Source organism: Cornus florida, unplaced genomic scaffold (assembly GCF_030987335.1).
Source record: "Cornus florida cultivar Cherokee Brave unplaced genomic scaffold, ASM3098733v1 CherokeeBrave_3.0.0_Hap2_Chr01, whole genome shotgun sequence".
Taxonomy (NCBI): Eukaryota; Viridiplantae; Streptophyta; class Magnoliopsida; order Cornales; family Cornaceae; genus Cornus; species Cornus florida.
In genome coordinates, this window is record NW_026775571.1 from 96961525 (window position 1) to 96980239 (window position 18715).

At 33.9% G+C, this 18715-nt stretch overlaps 1 protein-coding gene across 1 annotated transcript; it reads left to right on the top strand.

The window, feature by feature from the left end:
* The first annotated feature begins 788 nt into the window (after positions 1–788).
* LOC132308145 (uncharacterized) lies at positions 789–18690 on the top strand. The gene is made up of 22 exons (XM_059806152.1): positions 789–1681; positions 2314–2782; positions 2884–2969; positions 3227–3340; positions 3437–3625; positions 3901–3966; positions 4343–4393; positions 5162–5284; positions 5371–5487; positions 9390–9497; positions 9585–9720; positions 10072–10233; positions 10677–10853; positions 10938–11551; positions 12256–12433; positions 12522–12763; positions 13202–13379; positions 13468–13709; positions 14918–15107; positions 17876–18101; positions 18179–18328; positions 18437–18690. The coding sequence occupies exons 1-22, from the start codon at positions 956–958 to the stop codon at positions 18522–18524; spliced, it is 4632 nt and encodes a 1543-aa protein (XP_059662135.1). The 5' UTR covers positions 789–955; the 3' UTR covers positions 18525–18690.
* Positions 18691–18715: the final 25 nt, after the last annotated feature.

Here is an 18715-nt window from a genome sequence, read left to right on the forward strand (position 1 = left end):
TATTCTTTATATATATATATAAAGAATATTCAACAAGAAAAATAGAGAATATAACTTCATGGGGAAGAAAGTAATTCTAGGGTTGACCAACCGCCATTCCTCTCCAATTTTAGGATATAAAGAAATTGATATTCAACTGACAATCTCTAATATCGCAACCAACTTCATCACCTCAATAGAGATCCGTTACTGATTATAAGGAAGATCTCACTCATTGAATACATTATTATTACTAACTTGATCATCGAAGGGTCCTCGCCCGGCACCCCACTGGTGCCATTCAAGGTGACGTCCATTTGTTTTGCAGGTAAACAACGTCGTTTCGGGTCGCGAGAATTTTTGCATCAACATAAGTAAAATAAATAGAGATTAGAATTTGATATGAGAAGAAAAAAAATAGAGTGGAGAGAACAATTGATAAATAAAATTATCTGTGTCAACATTCTTCTTCCTAAATAGATATTGGATGCCCCAAATAATTGATAATGCATGACAATTGACAATTGATAAACGTGCCATGTCATTAGTGTACCAATGACAATGTATTATTTTAAAAAACAAATTAGTCTACCTACTTATAAAATTATCGATAACCAGATAATATGTTATGGAGTATGTTTCATTGGATTGGTACACTTAAAACATTGGTGTACCCAATATCCACCCCTTCATCCTTATCAATTCATATTTTTGTTATGGAGGACACATCGGTAATTTCACGAAAAGGAACCATAATAATGAGATATCATGATATGTGCACACATACGCTCGTGAGCGCATCGGACCTTTGGGAAATTACCGCCACTCTCCACATTCAAATTTAAAACCACTCCCTTCCTTTCGTCTACCTTTTGGGAATTCAAATCAATCTCTCAAAACACACAATCATTTTGCTTTCAGACACCTCTGAGAACGTTGCAAGAAAACACTTTCGAAGAACACAAAATTCAGAAAAATGAGAAGAAATCGATCAGAAATGGAAGCAAAACAACAACATCAACAATGTCCTTCACCGTTGCCAAACCCTTCATCGTCACTCCTCAAAGACATCTCGAATTTCAAAACCCCCAAACGCTCCTCTCAAAACCCTAATTTCCACTCTCCATGCCCCCAATTCTTCACCGCTTCAAAGGAAACCCCAGCCCCAGCCCCACCTTCCTCCTTCCGACGCCGCCGCCCCTCCCTCGCTCCGTCGTCGTCCGTGGCACGGTCCAAGGTGGCTCGAAGACTCAAAGCGTTCGAGCTCGAACAGTCCAAGTCTGCGAGAAAGGCGCAAATTGACAAAGAAAAGTCGCTCAGATCGCTATCCAGGTCCCTCACTGTTTGGCTCAATTTCTTGTTTCAAAACCCTAGGTCTTGCGGTTGTGATTTTTCGAAATTCACTGAAGACCGGTTTAAAGAGTTGGGGAGTAGTGTTTCTGCAAATGGGAAGAGGGACAGCTGGTCTGGCGGTGGGGTTGGGGTTGATTGGGTCTGGCGGAGTCCGAAGCGTAGGAGGGATTTATGGTGGCGGAGTGTGGAGGATGAGGATGCATCGGCCTTTCCCAATTCGATGTTTTCTGCTTTGCAGTACTCATTGCGGGAAGTTTGTAGTTTTGATGATTTGAAGCAGCGAATGAGTGTTTATTTGAGCTTGGGTACTTGCAAGGAAATATTCAAAGTGATGACTCAAGTAACAAAGGTAAATTTGGTGTTTTCATTCTCATGATAGTTTTGGTCTTTTTATTATAATCAGTAATCAGTAACGTAGTCCACGTTTTTAACAACTCTATATTATAGTTGATATTATATAGTTTTTAGCATATCATTCAAATTTATGCTGCCTTATGCTTGAAAGAATGCAACTATTTTATCATCATTTCATGCTTCTTGAGATCCTCAAATCTGTGTAGAACTTGTTTTTTTTCATACTTTATACCCTTTAGACAAATAATTTATTTTTTAGAATTTGGATTTTGGGGTTGAATTTTTATTTCTCAGTGTTAGAATACTGTTACTGATCTTTAAACATCATATCTAAGAGTGTCAGTATTCTTATTTCATTTTTCGTTGAAATTGTTGATAGTGTATAGTTGCAAGTAATGCTCGAAAACATGCTTTTGTAGGAACTAAGTCATGCTTCTTGAGAGTTCCAATTTGTGTGGGATGGAAAATAATTTATCTTTCTAGTATATTTTCATGCAGAATACATGAAATTTTAATGTGGATTTGAATTAATTCCTTGTCAGTCCCAGTTTCATTCTAACGATTTTGAAAATTCTCACGTTTGTATCTTTCTGAATTTTGTTGAAATTGTTGTTCTTTTATTCTCAGAATATCGATGAAGGGCGAGTAAAAATGAAGGCACATTGTCCCATAGTAACTGATGTTGGAATGAAGGAGATGGCCATGAGAATCCTGATGTGTTATAACCCTGTTTGGCTAAGGATAGGATTACACATTATTTTAGGTGGTGACTCCTTGTTGCCTGATGGAGATGTCAATTCCGAACAAGAAATTGCATTCTTGAGAGTGGTTATTGAGAAACAGTTTTTCTCGCACTCTGCTCTAGCTAAAGCTTATGCTTACAACAAGTTGGTAGAGGGATTATATAGACCGGGTTACTTTGAGGAACTAGGGAATATTATATTGAAGAGATTTTTGTTGCTTGTTCTTATACTTGATAGAGCTAAATCTCAGAACAGTCTTCCTATTAAGTATGGTATTGATGGACTAGATGGTGGTTCTCCCCTACTGTTCACTTTGCAATCTAATTTTAAATCAACCCGTCAAGTGGTTCAGGGTAATTAGTAAAAACATTATTCTTTCTAACATTCTTGCAATGGTTTGTTTAGAATTTTATTAGTTGTGGTTTAACTTATCTCTCTTGTGGATTTAAAATAGAATTCTTATCATCGGATGTGATGCATGGCGAGGGTAATCTTCTTGCACATCTAGTGATTGTAGGGTACAAAGTATCTTACCAACAGGTTAGCAGCTCCAATCTATGTTTTTTTTTCTTTGCATGAGTGAATGCTTGTGTGTTTCAGGGTGGAGTCCTCAGTGGTGTGTCTTATTTCTGTTTTTGAATATTTGGGTTTAAACTTCAGGCTCGTATGCATTATTTTAGCTCATATAAGCCAACTCAATGAATATATCCGAGAAACTATTGTTTCCATAAACAGCTCATTTAAAAAAAATACAGTTTCCATAATCGGTTAATTTGCAACAAGTTGTTGTGGTGCAGAATCCTCTCATTGAGTATGACTTCAGGGTGACAGATTTATTTGAAGATCTCAGAGATGGGGTGCGGCTCTGTAGAGCCATCCAGCTCTTGCAAAATGATTCCTCTATCCTCATGGTTGGTTTTCTTTTAGATGAAATTATAAGGGGTCAGATTCCTTTAAGCTGATTTTTAATTGTTACTGTTGATCTTGATGATTTATATTATGGGCAGAAAATGATAGTTCCATCGGATACTCGTAAGAAGAATTTGGTTAATTGTGGGATTGCTCTGCAACATCTAAAGCTGGCTGATGTGCCACTGTATGATGAAGATGGATTGGTAATTGTAGGAGAAGATGTTGTCAATGGAGATAAGGAACTTACGCTTTCCTTGCTCTGGAAAATGTTTGTTCACTTGCAGGTGCTTTGATTTTTTTCTTCCTCTCAATATTAAAGAATCTTCAATATCTCAACCAATAAGTAGTGCTTGTTGGTATGACCTGAATTTATTATTGGCTTTTTTTGAATTGGCATCTTATATAATACAGTAGGGTTTTTCCCCTGAAGATTTTGCAACTTTATTCCATCATTTCTTCCTGCATCTAGGTTGCTAGTTGCAGGATTCAGGCACATTAATTTAGGAATGATCGCGGCTGTATTTGTTAACAATCAACTAACCTCTCATCTGTCCTGCAGTTGCCACTTCTAATAAACAAAACACTTCTAGTGGAGGAAATTTCCAAAATCCGTGGAGTTCCTGTGGTATGCTTTAGTTTGGATTGTTGATATTAATTCTTTGTTAGTAGACAAAAGAAATATATTCATCTAGGAGGTACTTGGTGGAAGTTACTTTTAGCCTTTGAAGACCAACTTAGCCTTTTAATCTAAAGAAAGGTGGCTACAACAATATTTGCACTGTTATATTTTTTTATTTTTTACACATATTTTCCACACTGCTCTATCTAAGGCTATATCCTCAGGCATTCCGAATATATAAGAATTTTTGCCACCAAGCTGTCCGCTTGAGTGTTATATAATGTTACCAGAGGGTTTCAAGTCCCAATTGAGACGCATGTGTTCTACTTTATTTAGAAGGGATTTTATATTTGGGCTCTAATTATTCTCTGCCTTTTAACAGGAATGTTCACACACCACCACTCTTTTGGACATGCTTTTGAATTGGATCCAGGTATTACTACTATCCAATAAATTGTAGTCGGATATAATTGGTCAATATGTTAAGTTCTATTTGTGACTCTATTTATTTAACATTTGTTTGATCCCTATCTAAATTTATAGCTTATTCCTCCCTTTCTTTCTTTCTTCCTTTCCTTTTTATTTTGGAAACTTGAAGATTGAGACATGTTTTCCTTGACAAAACTGATTCATTAAAGAGTGTGTCTGTGTTCATGCGGCAAGAAAAATATTGCCTCCTCTCCTTCCTTTTAAACAATAAAAGGAAGAGGGATATATTTTACAAAGAGGGATGTGTGGGATAACTCAATGGAAAGTCTGTACATCAATGGCTAACATTGATGCAGGCTGTGCCCGTTTTTCATAATATTTTTTCTTTTTCTGTTTTCCTTTTTATGTGTGTGTTTGAGTGAGAGTTGGTCAGTCAAGGGACACATTTTACTTCCCTGTGCTGGGTTTTCTAAGTTGCTCTCTGTTTCTATCTGGTAGCATTACTTTGTAGCACGTTATTTTACTTGGTTTCAGTGCTTTGTCCTCTCTCTCTCAATAATAGTCTGAAGTCCTCTATAGCATCATTTGTTTGGCATTAGACCTCCTTCACTTGGGCTTGTTGCAAGATTACTCCTATATCCTGCACTCCTGTCTTTTTCCTACCCAACCCAACCAGCTAATGCTGGTTGCATTTCTAAGATTATTTAAACCTGTCTGTCTTCAGGGACTTTAGATACTTCATTTAAGTATATCCTCCTTGTTGTGTTTTCAGGCAATTTGTGGAAGTTATGATTTCAAAGTTGACAATTTTGCTTCATTGGTTGATGGAAAAGCCATGTGGTGCTTGCTTGATTATTACTTTCGCAAGGAACTTTCTTGCTCTTGCTCTTTTAAGGTACTTTTATATTCTTTGTCATCCTTATTTTTGAATTCTATATATTTTCTGTTTTATGTTCTTCTCATTTTATTATGAGCTCACAGGATCTTGATGAACGCAACGGAACAGCGTCAATTATGTCAGCTTCTGATTACACAGATGCGGTGCACAACTTTATATTATCACAGAAATTGACGACGCTATTGGGAAATTTTCCGGAGGTATCAAATACTTGAATCACTCTGTATTCTATGATGGAACATACCATGGTGATTTCAAAGAAAATTTAATCTAGAAACAAAGAAGTAATGTTGCCACAATATTAATTTAATTTGCATATGATTTTTTATTTTTATTTTTATTTTTGAACTCACACACCCAATTTCTATATGATTGACATGAATGCTAAAACCATATTCATGTGCAGCAAACTCTCTCAACTGTAAATCTGTAAGTAGCATTGAACACATTTAAAGCCAAAATTAAAGGCATTCTAAACAAACTAAGCCAAAAGGAGGAATAAAGTGTGTTGTTTGTGTGCATTTATATTTGGATGCATACATGTGTATTAAAAATTGTGGATGTCTAAGCCATAGAAACAACACTGAAAACCATATATGCATCGAGTTATGATATTAACGTAGACACAAGCCTATGCACAAAACTGCTATGAAATGTAATAAGTGGAAAGCTCTGAAAACAATTACGTATTTTGAATAACGTGCTAGAAGCTGATATCTGATATCGCATTTTACATGTTGGTTACTTAATAGGATGAATGAATTGCTTTCAGGCCAATGAGACTCCTGGTTATACAAGTTTGGCAGCCATACAAATAATAGTTACTCTTTCATATTTTGGTTTATATTTTTTATTGCGTATCTATTTTGATTACATAACTATCTTAATCATTTTAATTGGTTACTTGGGAGACAAATGAGATGGCTGCCTATATTTGTTTCCTGCTTCATATATGTTTTTAAGGGTTTTAATTAATTTTAATATTCCAAAAGAAAAATAACATTTGCTGAATTCTTATTCATTGTCCGTACGTTTGTAGGGTCATCTGCAAGCTAATCATGTATTGTCATTTTTCAGTTTATTTCTGTTCTTAATAGCTTGAACTTTTACCCTTTGTAAAAGGTTTAATTGTTTATAGCAATGAAAAATTACCGTTCATTTCAATTTTGGATTCCATAATTAAGCATATGCTCTTTCCATATGAGACTTCCTACTTTTATTGTTTAGGTTCTATTTTTTTTTTCCCTATAGAAGTAAGCATAGTTATGAGATATATAACTTTAATTGATTAAATAACTTATGCCTTCCCTTCCCCGCTCTACTCTCTTAAACCTCAAGGAGTTTGGGAAGTAATCCAGTGTGATACCCCTCGATTCTAGAGCCACGGGTGATCAAGTCCGAGCACAGATCCGAGGGATACCAAACAATTAAGTATATAAACAAGCATTTGAATACAAAAAAGAATAATAAAGAAATAAATAAATAATAAGCTGAAGGAAACTAAATAATAAATCCTTATTTTAAAATCCTCAAATAAATAATAATTAAAAATCCAATAATAAAATCTTCCAATCCTCGGATACTAGTAATTAATTAAACTACAACTCGGAAATCCATATTGTGGACCCATAATAATATCCTAACTGAAATAACTGAACTGAAATAAAACTAATAATTAAACCATGAAGAAGAGTCCTACGTAGAGTCGGAAGAGTGAATGACTGTCTCTCCTCGGCACGAACAATCTCTAAGACTGGAACTGACGAACACCTGAAAAATAATGGTAGGTCAGGCCCACATACAAGTTCTAATCTACCACATCCCAAACAAAGACCCGATACACGTACACATCCTAATTAATTCAATAATAACTAAATAGTCCATAAGTAGATATATACACACTAAAGGAATCTCACTAGACTATAGAGTTGTCTCAACCTGAATAGTAGGCAACATGCAAAATGCACATATAGTGGGCATGAGTACCTAGACCTACCAGGGTACACAACTACACTATATCTAGCTACACATCCCTGGCAATATACGCACCTTAACCACTGATCCTGTCATCCTGAGACTCAAGCTCATATCATGGCGTATAATTATATATGTAAAATCCTTCCTATCCAACCATCAAAATAACCTATCCAAATATTATGTTAATAATATGTCATCCAACTATTCCGTTGACCTGACAGAAAAATAAGTAGGACTTAACTTCATTAGTTAATCCATTCTCTTATATGCCCCCATCCCATAATGGTGCATTAATCCACAATATAACCACATAAACGTTTTCATATCCATATAAAGATGCAAACCACATCTACATCTAAATATCCACACAACTATGATATAAATCATATGTACATCATTTACATTTAATTGAGTAAAAATAACAATTCTAAATATCATGCATTTAATTTACCTCATAAGAAATTAGCATGCTTCTCAATTAATTGCACTCTTCTAGAATCTGATTAAATTCATTTAAACCCCAAATAATTGATTTAAATAATTTAACTCAATTCTATTTAATTATTTTAATCTTTTAAATTACATTTCATACTTAGCATGAGTACTTTAAATCATGCAACCCAATTCTTAATGAATCTATTTAAATTAAATAAATATTTAATACAAATCCATCAATAAAATATAAAAAAAAAAACAAATATTAATTTAATTTAATTTAATCATTACTATCAATCATTACTTACTTTATGGAAATCATTATATCAATCATTACTTACTTTATAGCAATCATTATATTAATCATTACTTATTTTATAGCAATCATTATATTAATCATTTCTCAATCATTCCCTCACTTTATAACCAAAACCACAATCTGATTACAGACTTCACAATGGAAACAAAAATTCACGCCAAAGACTATTGCGCCTCGTTCGGCGTGCTCCTCTAAGAAAAACAATTCTGTCACAGTGAAGGAAAAAAAAACTAATTCACGCCACAAACAAATTTCGTCTCGTTCGGCGTGCTTCTTTCAGGAAAGACTAAACTACTCTGATTTCATAAAATTGATTTATTAAATATAAAAATTCATTACAAAAACATTACTAAAACACATGACTTAAAATTCTCAAATCAATTCATGTAATTAGATCCAATTAATTTATTTTTTTTTTAAAAAAACCTAGAATTAATCTAGCGTGCATAGGGTATGAATCAAAGGAGAAGAGAAGAATTAAAACTTGCCTTTAGGGATTTGATAAAAAAAACCCTAACCTCCTTCCTTTTTCTCTTACTTCGTCTTCCTTCTTTCTCTCTCTAAAATATAGTACGTGTTATATTTTCTAACCTCTTTTTTCTAACCTACAGCTATATATTTATAGGCTAAATAAAATAACCTAATCCTTTTCCCAATCCAAGTCAACTTAACAGAGAATATTATAAATATTAAAATATTAAAAAGGTAACTGAAATATATGTTACATATAATCTATATATATTCCTTTTTATATATAATATATAAATATACACCAGATTATTACTAAAGGATTTTCCTTATATATATATATATTTATTTATTTATTAAATATACATATACAACTTTTCATGGGTAATTATCCATACCCATTAAACCCCTTATCCAAGTAGTCCATGGAGCCCAATTGGTTGGTCCATTACTACTATCTATATCCAATTCCTTAAAAATATAAAAATAAAAATAAAAAAAATAAAACAATTAAATTCCTAAACAAATACACATCATCACACACAATTTAATTTAAACCAATAAATCTAAAACACGTTTCAGCGCACAATTTAATTTAAAACGAATAATTCAATTAACACCTAAATAATTAAATCAATTAAACAACTAAACAATTAGCCAAGAAATCAAATAAATAATTAAAATGCAATTAAAATAATTTTTTTTAAAAATACCGAGACTATCCTTTTAAAATCAGGGGTATTACATCCAGGCATGGTAATCTTTAGTTTTGATGGAGATAGTACTTTTTTCTGCAGATAAGTTTTCGATGGTTTCTCGTTGTAAGGCAGTGCACGTAGATATTTTATTTAATGCAGTATGGTCATGTGTCACAGTATTGATGCACTACATTGCCTCCTGCAGGTTCTGCAAGTGGGTGACATTCTTGAACATAATGGTGCATGTAATGAAAGGAGTGTGATTATTTTGTTGGTCTTCCTATCATTTCAATTAATTGTCAAAAGAAATACGGTAATGCTTAAACTATATTATCGAATAATGCCTGAATTATGTTAGTGCCATAGTGGAGAAATTTTAAATATTTTATCTTTTTAATAGGACAAGCTGAATTTTCATAAACTCTTGGGTTTTACCTGCCAAAGCCCAGAGAGGAGACGCCTAAGTATGGAACAGTTTTTTCTTCATTCAGAAGCAGTGTTAAATCGAGAAGAAACACATAGGACCAGCATTGAAGGTTAAAGAAGAATTGGAAGAGTGATACTTACAGTATTTTGTGTGTTCTATGAAAAATTCCATGTCATATTTATTCAATGATGGAAGATAATTTATCTACTTTCTAACCTGTAAATTTATTTTCAATATACTCATATAAGTATACAGTATCATGGCCTATGGAGACTATAGTATATGCTAGGCTTTGTAGCTGATGCAAAAATAATAATAACAGTAATAATTTGTGAGTGATGAATGGCTATACTTTTTAGAACAGAGAACACTGATCCAACTTTCTTACACATTTTCTGTTCCATGCCTTTGTATCTACTGGTCTAATACTTCTCTTTTCCCTTTCACTTCTCATGCACAGATGCTGCGAGAAATTTTAGGGTTGTCATGGCATGGTGGCAAGACATGGCCCAGCGAAACGGCAAACATGAATTCAAACCAGCTACTCCTACTTTGCACTGCTTCTCAATTAGCAGACAAAGCACTATCATTCAAAGAGGGAACTATTATGATCTTTCACTAGGTATATTCGAAGGGTATTCATGTTGATATATTCTTTTCCTATTATGATCCTTTTCTTGGTATTTTCAAAGGGTAACATTCAATCGCTTGTAAAGGTGACTTCATTTCATGTTTTCATAGCATTTTGTATTCTCTATTGTAACGTCTGAAATTGTTGTATTCATCTGGTTTTAATTATTATTTGAATAGACATAAGGATTCATTCTAATGGACCAATTAGAAATTTAAATATCTTAACCCTTCTTACTCAATTTCTGTCCTTCGAACCGATGTTCAATAAATTGTGTAATAGTATCTTTTGTCTCTTCCCCCCCCCCCCCCCCCTCCCTCACCCCGCCGAAAATAATAGTATACCTAACAACTTTTGATTTGCTTGTTCTACTGCTGAAGTTTGTTTTCACTTCCATTCTGACTGACAGAGTTATCCTTGTGTGATGACTCCAGAGAATGCTGCAAAAATTATGCAGTCTCATTTTAGACGAATAATTGAACGTCGCAGCTATTTGCGGATAAAGAATGCAGTTTCCTTCTTGCAATCTGTTATTCGGGCTTGGTTGACAGCGAAGAAGAAATCAGCCATTAATGGATTCAGCACCAGCAAAGTTCAAGTCTCATCATTTGGTATTTGTTATTCTTGTAATTCATTTACATGTTTTTCTGACAGTTAATCAGTCTCACTTGTTTTTTTGGTCTAATATCATACAGAGAGGTTGAAGCAGTCTGAAAATTTTGGCAGACTTATGACCTTCATGGTAGACAGGCATGATTTTGTGAAGTTGAGACAGTCTGTGGTAATCATTCAGCGTGCCACAAGGGCTTGGATTTCTCGAAGGCACCACCATGGAAGTATGTTAACTTGTAATATATTCACTCCTGATCTCATCAATGCTGTTATTGTTGTTCAGAAATGCATTCGTGGATGGAGGACAAGGTCTATATACAGTCACAGTGTTGCTCAAGTAGAGAAAGCTTCACTTGCATGCAAAGAAGCTGAAGTGAATTATCTGCAAATAAAAGCAGCATCCAAAATTCAGCTTGCTTGGAAAAAATTTGTTGTTTGCAAGTCCCTCCGTTATCAGCACTTAGCTGCAACTAAGATCCAGTGTCACTGTCGAGGTTGGCTGTTGAGGAAGAGTTTTGTGAAGCAAAAGCAAGCAATCATAAAAATTCAAAGTGTTCTGAGATGTCTAAGATGTTGGAGGGATTTTCATCAATACAAAATTGCAGCTAAGTCAGTTATTGTTATTCAATCTCATGTACGTGGATGGATTGCTCAGAGTGGAGCTTATAGACGTAGACGTCTCATCGTTGTCATTCAAGTAAGTTTTCCTTTAATATCTTTAATATTTCTATTGGTGTGTACACTTCCATCATTTTGGTGTGATTTTGGACCATCCCAAGTATGTTACCGTCCATTTTTTTCTCTTTTTCTTTTTCCCCTTTTGGGTCTTCTTGTTCTTTCTTTATGCCAGTTTTCTGTTTCCTACGTATTTATTTTGTTACAACAAATTGTATACGAGAAAGATCATGTCAATTAATGACCTCATTTTTTTTTTAGCTTACGCTTTGTTATGATTTTTTGGTTATAATAACTATAAATATTCATCTAATTTGCAATTAATGGTGTAGAAAAAAAGTTAATAATAAGTTCAAAGTAAAAGAGGGTACTTTTAGATTGATTTTATTGCCATATCTGAGCCCTGCATACATGAAATTTTATCATTAATCTCAGTCCGCCATTGTAACATCTAGTTTCAGTAAATTTAATATTGTCAATTTATCACCAAAAGTTGATGCTAAGTTGCAACTGAAATGACTGACTAGAAATGGTCATGTGTTGTTTGCTTGTGCTGGTCTATTGTGTCTCTCACATGTCCAATTAACTAATGTTTTCATACGAATTACTAAGCAAATATACTGTATTCACAATTGGATTTTACTTTTAATTCTTGGAAAGAACATTACTCATTCTAAATGATACATGGAACATTTACAAAGTGGAAGTTTGCTTTAATGAATCCAGTGTCATTGCCGTGGCTGGCTAGCAAGGAGGGAGCTTTTATTCCAAAAGGAGGCTGTAATAAGGATCCAAAGTGCTTTTCGATGCACAAAATACCGGGAACTGTTCCATAGTTACAGAACTGCTGCTATTGAAATCCAACGGTTTGTCAGGGGGCATATGTTTCGAAGAAGTCTTTTAGGTATCTTTATTCTGCACTGTCTATTATTTGATTATCGATCTCTTATTTGCTTCCTTTTCTATGCATATCTGATGTGTTATTAATGCAGGGTTTTCTTGCCTTCACAAAACTGTTCCTATAGGTTGCAGCTTCAATCCTGCAAGTGGTTGTTTCCATAGTATTGAATTGAAGATGTTTTTACAATCAGTCTTGAAATTGCAAAGGTGGTGGAGGGGTGTTTTATTGTTTAAATCAAGATTAAACTCAGCAATAATTATTCAGTCTCATATTCGAGAATGGATAGCAAGACGAAGTGCTACTAGAGCGAGGCGTCGTATTATTGCAATCCAAGTAAGATATATGTAATTTTTGCTATCCGAATCCTTCTTTAGATGCTCTTTTGTAGTGTTGTTAAATGAGATGATCATATGGTTATTCTTTCCATTATTGTAATTTTACGAAGTTATATGTTTGAAACAATATGTTATCAACCTAACCCCCTGTTTATCTCTTTAGTTTCCTGGTTGTTATTTATTTGAATCAATATGTTATCAACCTAATTTGCAACTGAAATGACTAACTAGAAATGGTCATGCATTGTTTGCTTGTGCTGGTCTAGTCTGTCCCTCACATGTCCAATTAACTAATGTTTTGATACAAATTACTAAACAAATCTACTGTATTCGCAATTGGATTTAATAAAACCTTTTAATTCATGGAAAAAATATTACTAATTCTAAATGATACATGAAACATTTATAAAGTGGTAGTTTGCTGTAATGAATCCAGAGTCATTGCCGTGGCTGGCTAGCAAGGAGGGAACTTTTGTTCCAAAAGGAAGCTGTAATAAGGATCCAAAGTGCTTTTCGATGCACAAAACACCAGAAACTGTTCCATAGTTACAGACATGCTGCTATAGAAATCCAACGGTTTGTCAGGGGCCATATGTTTCGAAGAAGTCTTTTAGGTATGTTTATTCTGCACTGTCTATTATTTGATTAGCGATCTCTTATTTGCTTCCTTTTCTATGCATATATGACGTGTTATTAATGCAGGGTCGTCTTGCCTTCACAAAACTGTGCTTATAGGTTGCACCTTCATTCCTGCAAGTGGCTGTATCCAAAGTCTTGAATTGACGATGTTTTTACAATCAGTATTGAAATTACAAAGGTGGTGGAGGAGTGTTATACTGCTTAAATCAAGAATAAATTCAGTAATAATTATTCAGTCTCATATTCGAGGATGGATCGCCAGACGAAGTGCTACTAGAGCTAGGAATCGTATCATTGTGATCCAAGTAAGATATATGTAATTTTTGTTATCCGAATCCTTCTTGAGATGCTCTTTGTAGTGTTACTGAATGAGATGATCATATGGTTAGAATATTCTTTCCATTACCGTAATTTTAAGAAGTTAAATGTTTGAATCAATATGTTACCAACCTGACCCACTGTTCATCTCTTTAGTTTCCTGGTTGTTATATATGATTGAGATGAATTTAGATCACTTAAATCAACAAAGCTTTGTCCCAAATCTTGCCTGCTCCTTTTACAATTCTTCTTGTCCTTTTTTGGTCTATTTGGGATGCTAAAGTGTGCCTCTAAAGTCTCCTTTGCCTATTTACTTGAATTTTGGCTGATATTATGTCCTTAAAACCTCTGCATATGTTCTCTGCAGCCTTTTTATATAATTTTTTTTCACATTGGATTGTTTAACCTAAGTTGGGTGAAATTCCATTATGTGGATGAAGTAGATTTTTGAACAGTTCATTTTAATAGCTTATATTATTAGTTTCCTATTGTTCATTAATTCTTGTCAAACTCGATTGATCCATACACATCAAAAGCTTATATTATTAGTTTGAAATGACACATATCAAAAGCTTATTTTATTAGTTTGAAATGACAGACATCATTTAAAGAATGGTTATGATAAATAGATGATTTATAATTGAGAAGCATTGAGATAAGGCATAGAGATTTTAGAACTTAGTTGTACAAGTATTCTCATAGATTTTATGCCTGTTTATGAGATGATCTGTGTTCCTTGGGGTTCATTTGGGCAGGAAAACTTTATGAATCTTTCTTGGTTAAAGCTATATTAACATATTACATACATTGTCTTTTCCACGTGAATTCATGTATAAATATGATCATTTTTTGTTCCATTTTTTTTAGGGAAATGATATTCACACTCCACTTTTCTGAACTTGCTCTTTTAAAAAAGGAAATGGCAAATTTGCCTCTAAAAAAAATCAATTATTAAAAAAGTGCTCACGCAATCCACGTTTGAGGTGTAAATTTGTCAAGTTATTAATTAGAATTTTAAATGGTGTGCAAGCAGAGAAAAGTGGAGAATGCATATCGTCTTTCTTGTTTTTATGCTTTTTTCTCTTATAAAAAATTATCAATGTTGTTTTACATATAATATATATATATCGTGGAGTAATATTGGCATCCTTTTTTACTTTTATTATTTTCTGGTGTGGCCTTCTCTGTATAAAAGTCATACTGGAAAGGTTTCCTTGCACGGAAGGATTTAAGAGGACAGCTACTGGATTTACGTTTGAGAGTGCAAAAGACTGCTGCAAACGTGGATGATGGCATGCGAATAATAAACCGACTTGTTGCTGCACTTTCAGAACTATTGAGTATGAAAAGTGTCAGTGGCATTCTTCATATTTGTGCAACCTTGGGTAAGTATTTTGTATTGCTTTTCAAGTAACTTAGCTACTTAGGGTTGTAAATGTTTCATTAGAATGCTATCATTTACACACCAGAAGACATACTTCAGTGCTTTATATATATATATATTTGCCATCTTTTGTATTTTATGGTTCATCCGTTATATCTACCTTTTTAATTATTTTGATATTAATACTAGCAATTTCAAATTTACCTTGTATTTTTGGAATGATGAGGTGATAGTGCATTATGGTTTCCAAGACAAATACATGGATATCAATATATCATATACTCATATGGACATTTCTATGAAGTCCCTGGTTATGAAATATATGTTTCTAAATTATTTGCAAGTTCAATCGGCTCTATTCTTTTATTGTTGGAAAGAGCTATGGGTATTGTTTCAATCCCCTTCTCTAATAGTCTTTATATTGTTTCCTTTTGAATTTTTCTTCTGAATGCTACGTTGTTAAGCTTTTGCATGGTCTGGTTCCTTAGAACACCTGGGTGCCTTAAATCTTTTTAAAATCTGAACAGCTGGGTATAAAACTTGTTTATTAAAGCTCAGGTTTTCCATAGTTTTCTCCCATGTTCATGTAAGCCTTTTTTTATACTCAACAATGACAAATAATTTGTAAGGTAACATGGCTACATTTATCTAGGATTAATGGAATAACATTACATATTGGTGAGATTTTTGCATGACATTTATTGTGGGGAATCCCTCCTGAAAACCTAACCCAGGGCCCTTTTTAGCATTCATTGCCTTTAGTAGAGAGGCACCTGTGTCTGATTATGTTAGTTTTTCCATCGGTGGAGTTGTACGGAGCTTTACTTTTTTGGAGTATTGCACAATTCTGAGTTGGATTTGATATGTGCTTTCTTGAGGCATATTATGAACCTTCTGTTTGTAAAGAAAGAGAGGATGTTTTCTGATGCAAACAACAACTAGGGTCAGCTTGGTTTGAGATCTTTCTGTAGGTGGTGGGCAGGCCTGGGTTCCTTTGGAATGCATTTGGCAAGTTGCTCTCCGTAAGTTACAATACCTAACATCTAACCTTTAATCTTGAATTTAGTGTTTGAGACATTTCATTCAATCAATTAACTTCAAGTAGTGAAGGGTGCATTGTTTGATCAGAAATAAATTAAATTATTTTTATATGTGTTTATTATTAATTTTTTGAAAGTATATGTTTATGTTTATGTGCATTTGTGGTCACAAAATTATAAAAGTAGTGAAGTGTAAAAACTAGTTAGTTTCTATTTGTAACATCATTAAAAAATTCAATGTAAAATTCATTACCCATACTAAATCAATTCATCTTTATAAATTCAACGAAATTCATTTAAAATCATTTTTTAAAATAATTTATAGGATTTTTGGGCTAAATTGTGTATGTCAATTCATCTAGGGGAGTTGTGCCTGCAAAAAGTCCATGGCAATTGTTATGAGAGGCTTAAGGTGCTAAGGAAGCATGATTGCTTGGAGCCTAACAGAAGCCATGCACTTGAGCAAATTAATGTGCATTTGTTTGAAAGGCATATTGAATATACTTACAATGAAGAAATTCTTAACATGTATAACAACCTAGTCAAAATCAAAATGAGAGAATTTTTCAACATGTCAATCAGAGGGTCATCTTAATCACTGTACAATTGCATCATTTCAAGTTTCATATTTATTCAATTACATCAATGTCTAATTGAAACAACTAAAATTATGCAACACAAAAACAGTGAAATACCACTATAAATGTGCAATAGGAAGAGGTTACAATCATATAGGTGGGGGAGTTTCCTTTTTTTGTATGAGGGGCTGGGCGGTGGGGGAGTTTCCTTACAATTGTACTGTGATTTTAGATTAGGGATGTTTAACTGAGAGTAGTCTTCTAATCAAATGTTAGGAAATGAAAAAGAAAATGCTGATTGATTGGATGGGAATTGTTCTTCTTTGGATCACTTATGTGGGTGATATTCCCCTCTTTTATTTATTTATTTATAATTGTTGATCATCCCTTCCACACTTTAATATTTAACTGCTAGGATTCCCATTGCAGTCACCAATCTACAAGGTTTGCAAAAGTAGAAGATTTTCAATATTCCTAGAGATCTTGATCTCTCTTAAATATTCATAGAATCTTTAGTTTGAATTATAAAAGATGTCAATCAATTTAATACTTTGCAAACCTATATTAGCAAAATACAACTATCTGTGAAACTGTATGATCGTTCCTGGTTAAGTTAATCTTTCCCGTCAAAGGTTGAATGTCTAGAACGTTAAGCAAGGGTGCAAGTCGTCACAACTGCTAGGCTTATGTTGGCTTGCCATGTTCAATATTTTACAAGTATTGGAATTTTTTTTGGAAACTGTCCACATCTGGTTTCGTGTAAGGTGTAAATGTGTTCAAACTAGATTTTGCCAAAAGCAGCAAAGCAAAGAACAAAGACCAATACATTATATTAGGCAAGCAAAATGTTGTCATATTTAGAAACTGATTAGCAGTTTCTGCTAATCAGTTTCTAAATATGACAACATTTTGCTTGCCTAATATAATGTATTGGTCTTTGTTCTTTGCTTTGCTGCTTTTGGCAAACATATACTTCGAATGAGCTGCTTTTGTTTTTTTAAAAGACTTGAACACAACTATTATCAACTGCATGTGTATTTAACACTAATTATATATTATTATGTAATTGGAGATAACTGTTAAGATCGTGACCTACACAAAAATTTTATTTGATCCAGCTAGTTGAAATCAGCGTCAAACTTTTTTTACAGATATGGCTACAGAACATTCACAGATATGTTGCGAGGAACTTGTGGCTGTGGGCGCTGTTGACACTCTGCTGAAGTTGATCCGCTCGGTTAGCCGAAGCATACCTGATCAGGAAGTTCTAAAACATGCACTCTCTACTCTCAGAAACCTTGCCCGCTATCCACATTTGACTGAAGTACTGATTGATCGCCGTGGATCTTTGGAAACAATTTTTTGGGAGTTCCTAAGGTTCGTTAACAAAGTCATTTTACAATGTAATATTGGTCTCTTTCAATTCATTTGTCTTCTTATACTTTTTGTTTCAGAAACAAGGAGGGCTATTTTATTGCCTCTGAGCTTTTGAAGAAGATATGCTCGAATCAGAAAGGTGTTGAAGCTGTACGCAACTTACCTGCTCTCTTAAAGAGGTTGCACAACCTTGTTGAGGATCTCACTAGGAAGGCAGGCATTAAGAGGTTCGATTTTGCACGAACAACTCTAGTCCTTTATTTTACTTGAGTTGGGAGTAAAACTAATGATCCAGTGTCAATGCGTCTCCATGTTTTGTCTATATTTGTTTTCAGGAATGCCCGTGCCGTGGTTGCAAGAGAGCACACTGAGAGAAGATTAAGAGAAGCCACTGAGCTCTTGAAATTGATTACAACTGGTTAAACAAAGTTCAACTATATAATTGGCTTGCAATGTGTATCTTTGTTTTTTTTTGTTTTTGTGTGAAAGTTGAATACCATTTTTTCCATTTGAAATCAGTTCTGTATATGTTTTTGTAGTACCATGGAAATTACATCGTATTGTAATGTGAAAATGTGTTGTTTTCTCAGTTTGTTTCGCAACCCAAGTGATCT

What these genes read in the sequence shown, in the direction of transcription:
- LOC132308145 (XM_059806152.1), top strand. Translation starts at nt 956, where the DNA reads ATGAGAAGAAATCGATCAGAAATGGAAGCAAAACAACAACATCAACAA. An exon ending in GTCGTATTATTGCAATCCAA is followed by an intron (nt 12,764 to 13,201) that starts GTAAGATATATG and finishes TAATGAATCCAG; the next exon opens with AGTCATTGCCGTGGCTGGCT. An exon ending in ATCGTATCATTGTGATCCAA is followed by an intron (nt 13,710 to 14,917) that starts GTAAGATATATG and finishes TCTGTATAAAAG; the next exon opens with TCATACTGGAAAGGTTTCCT.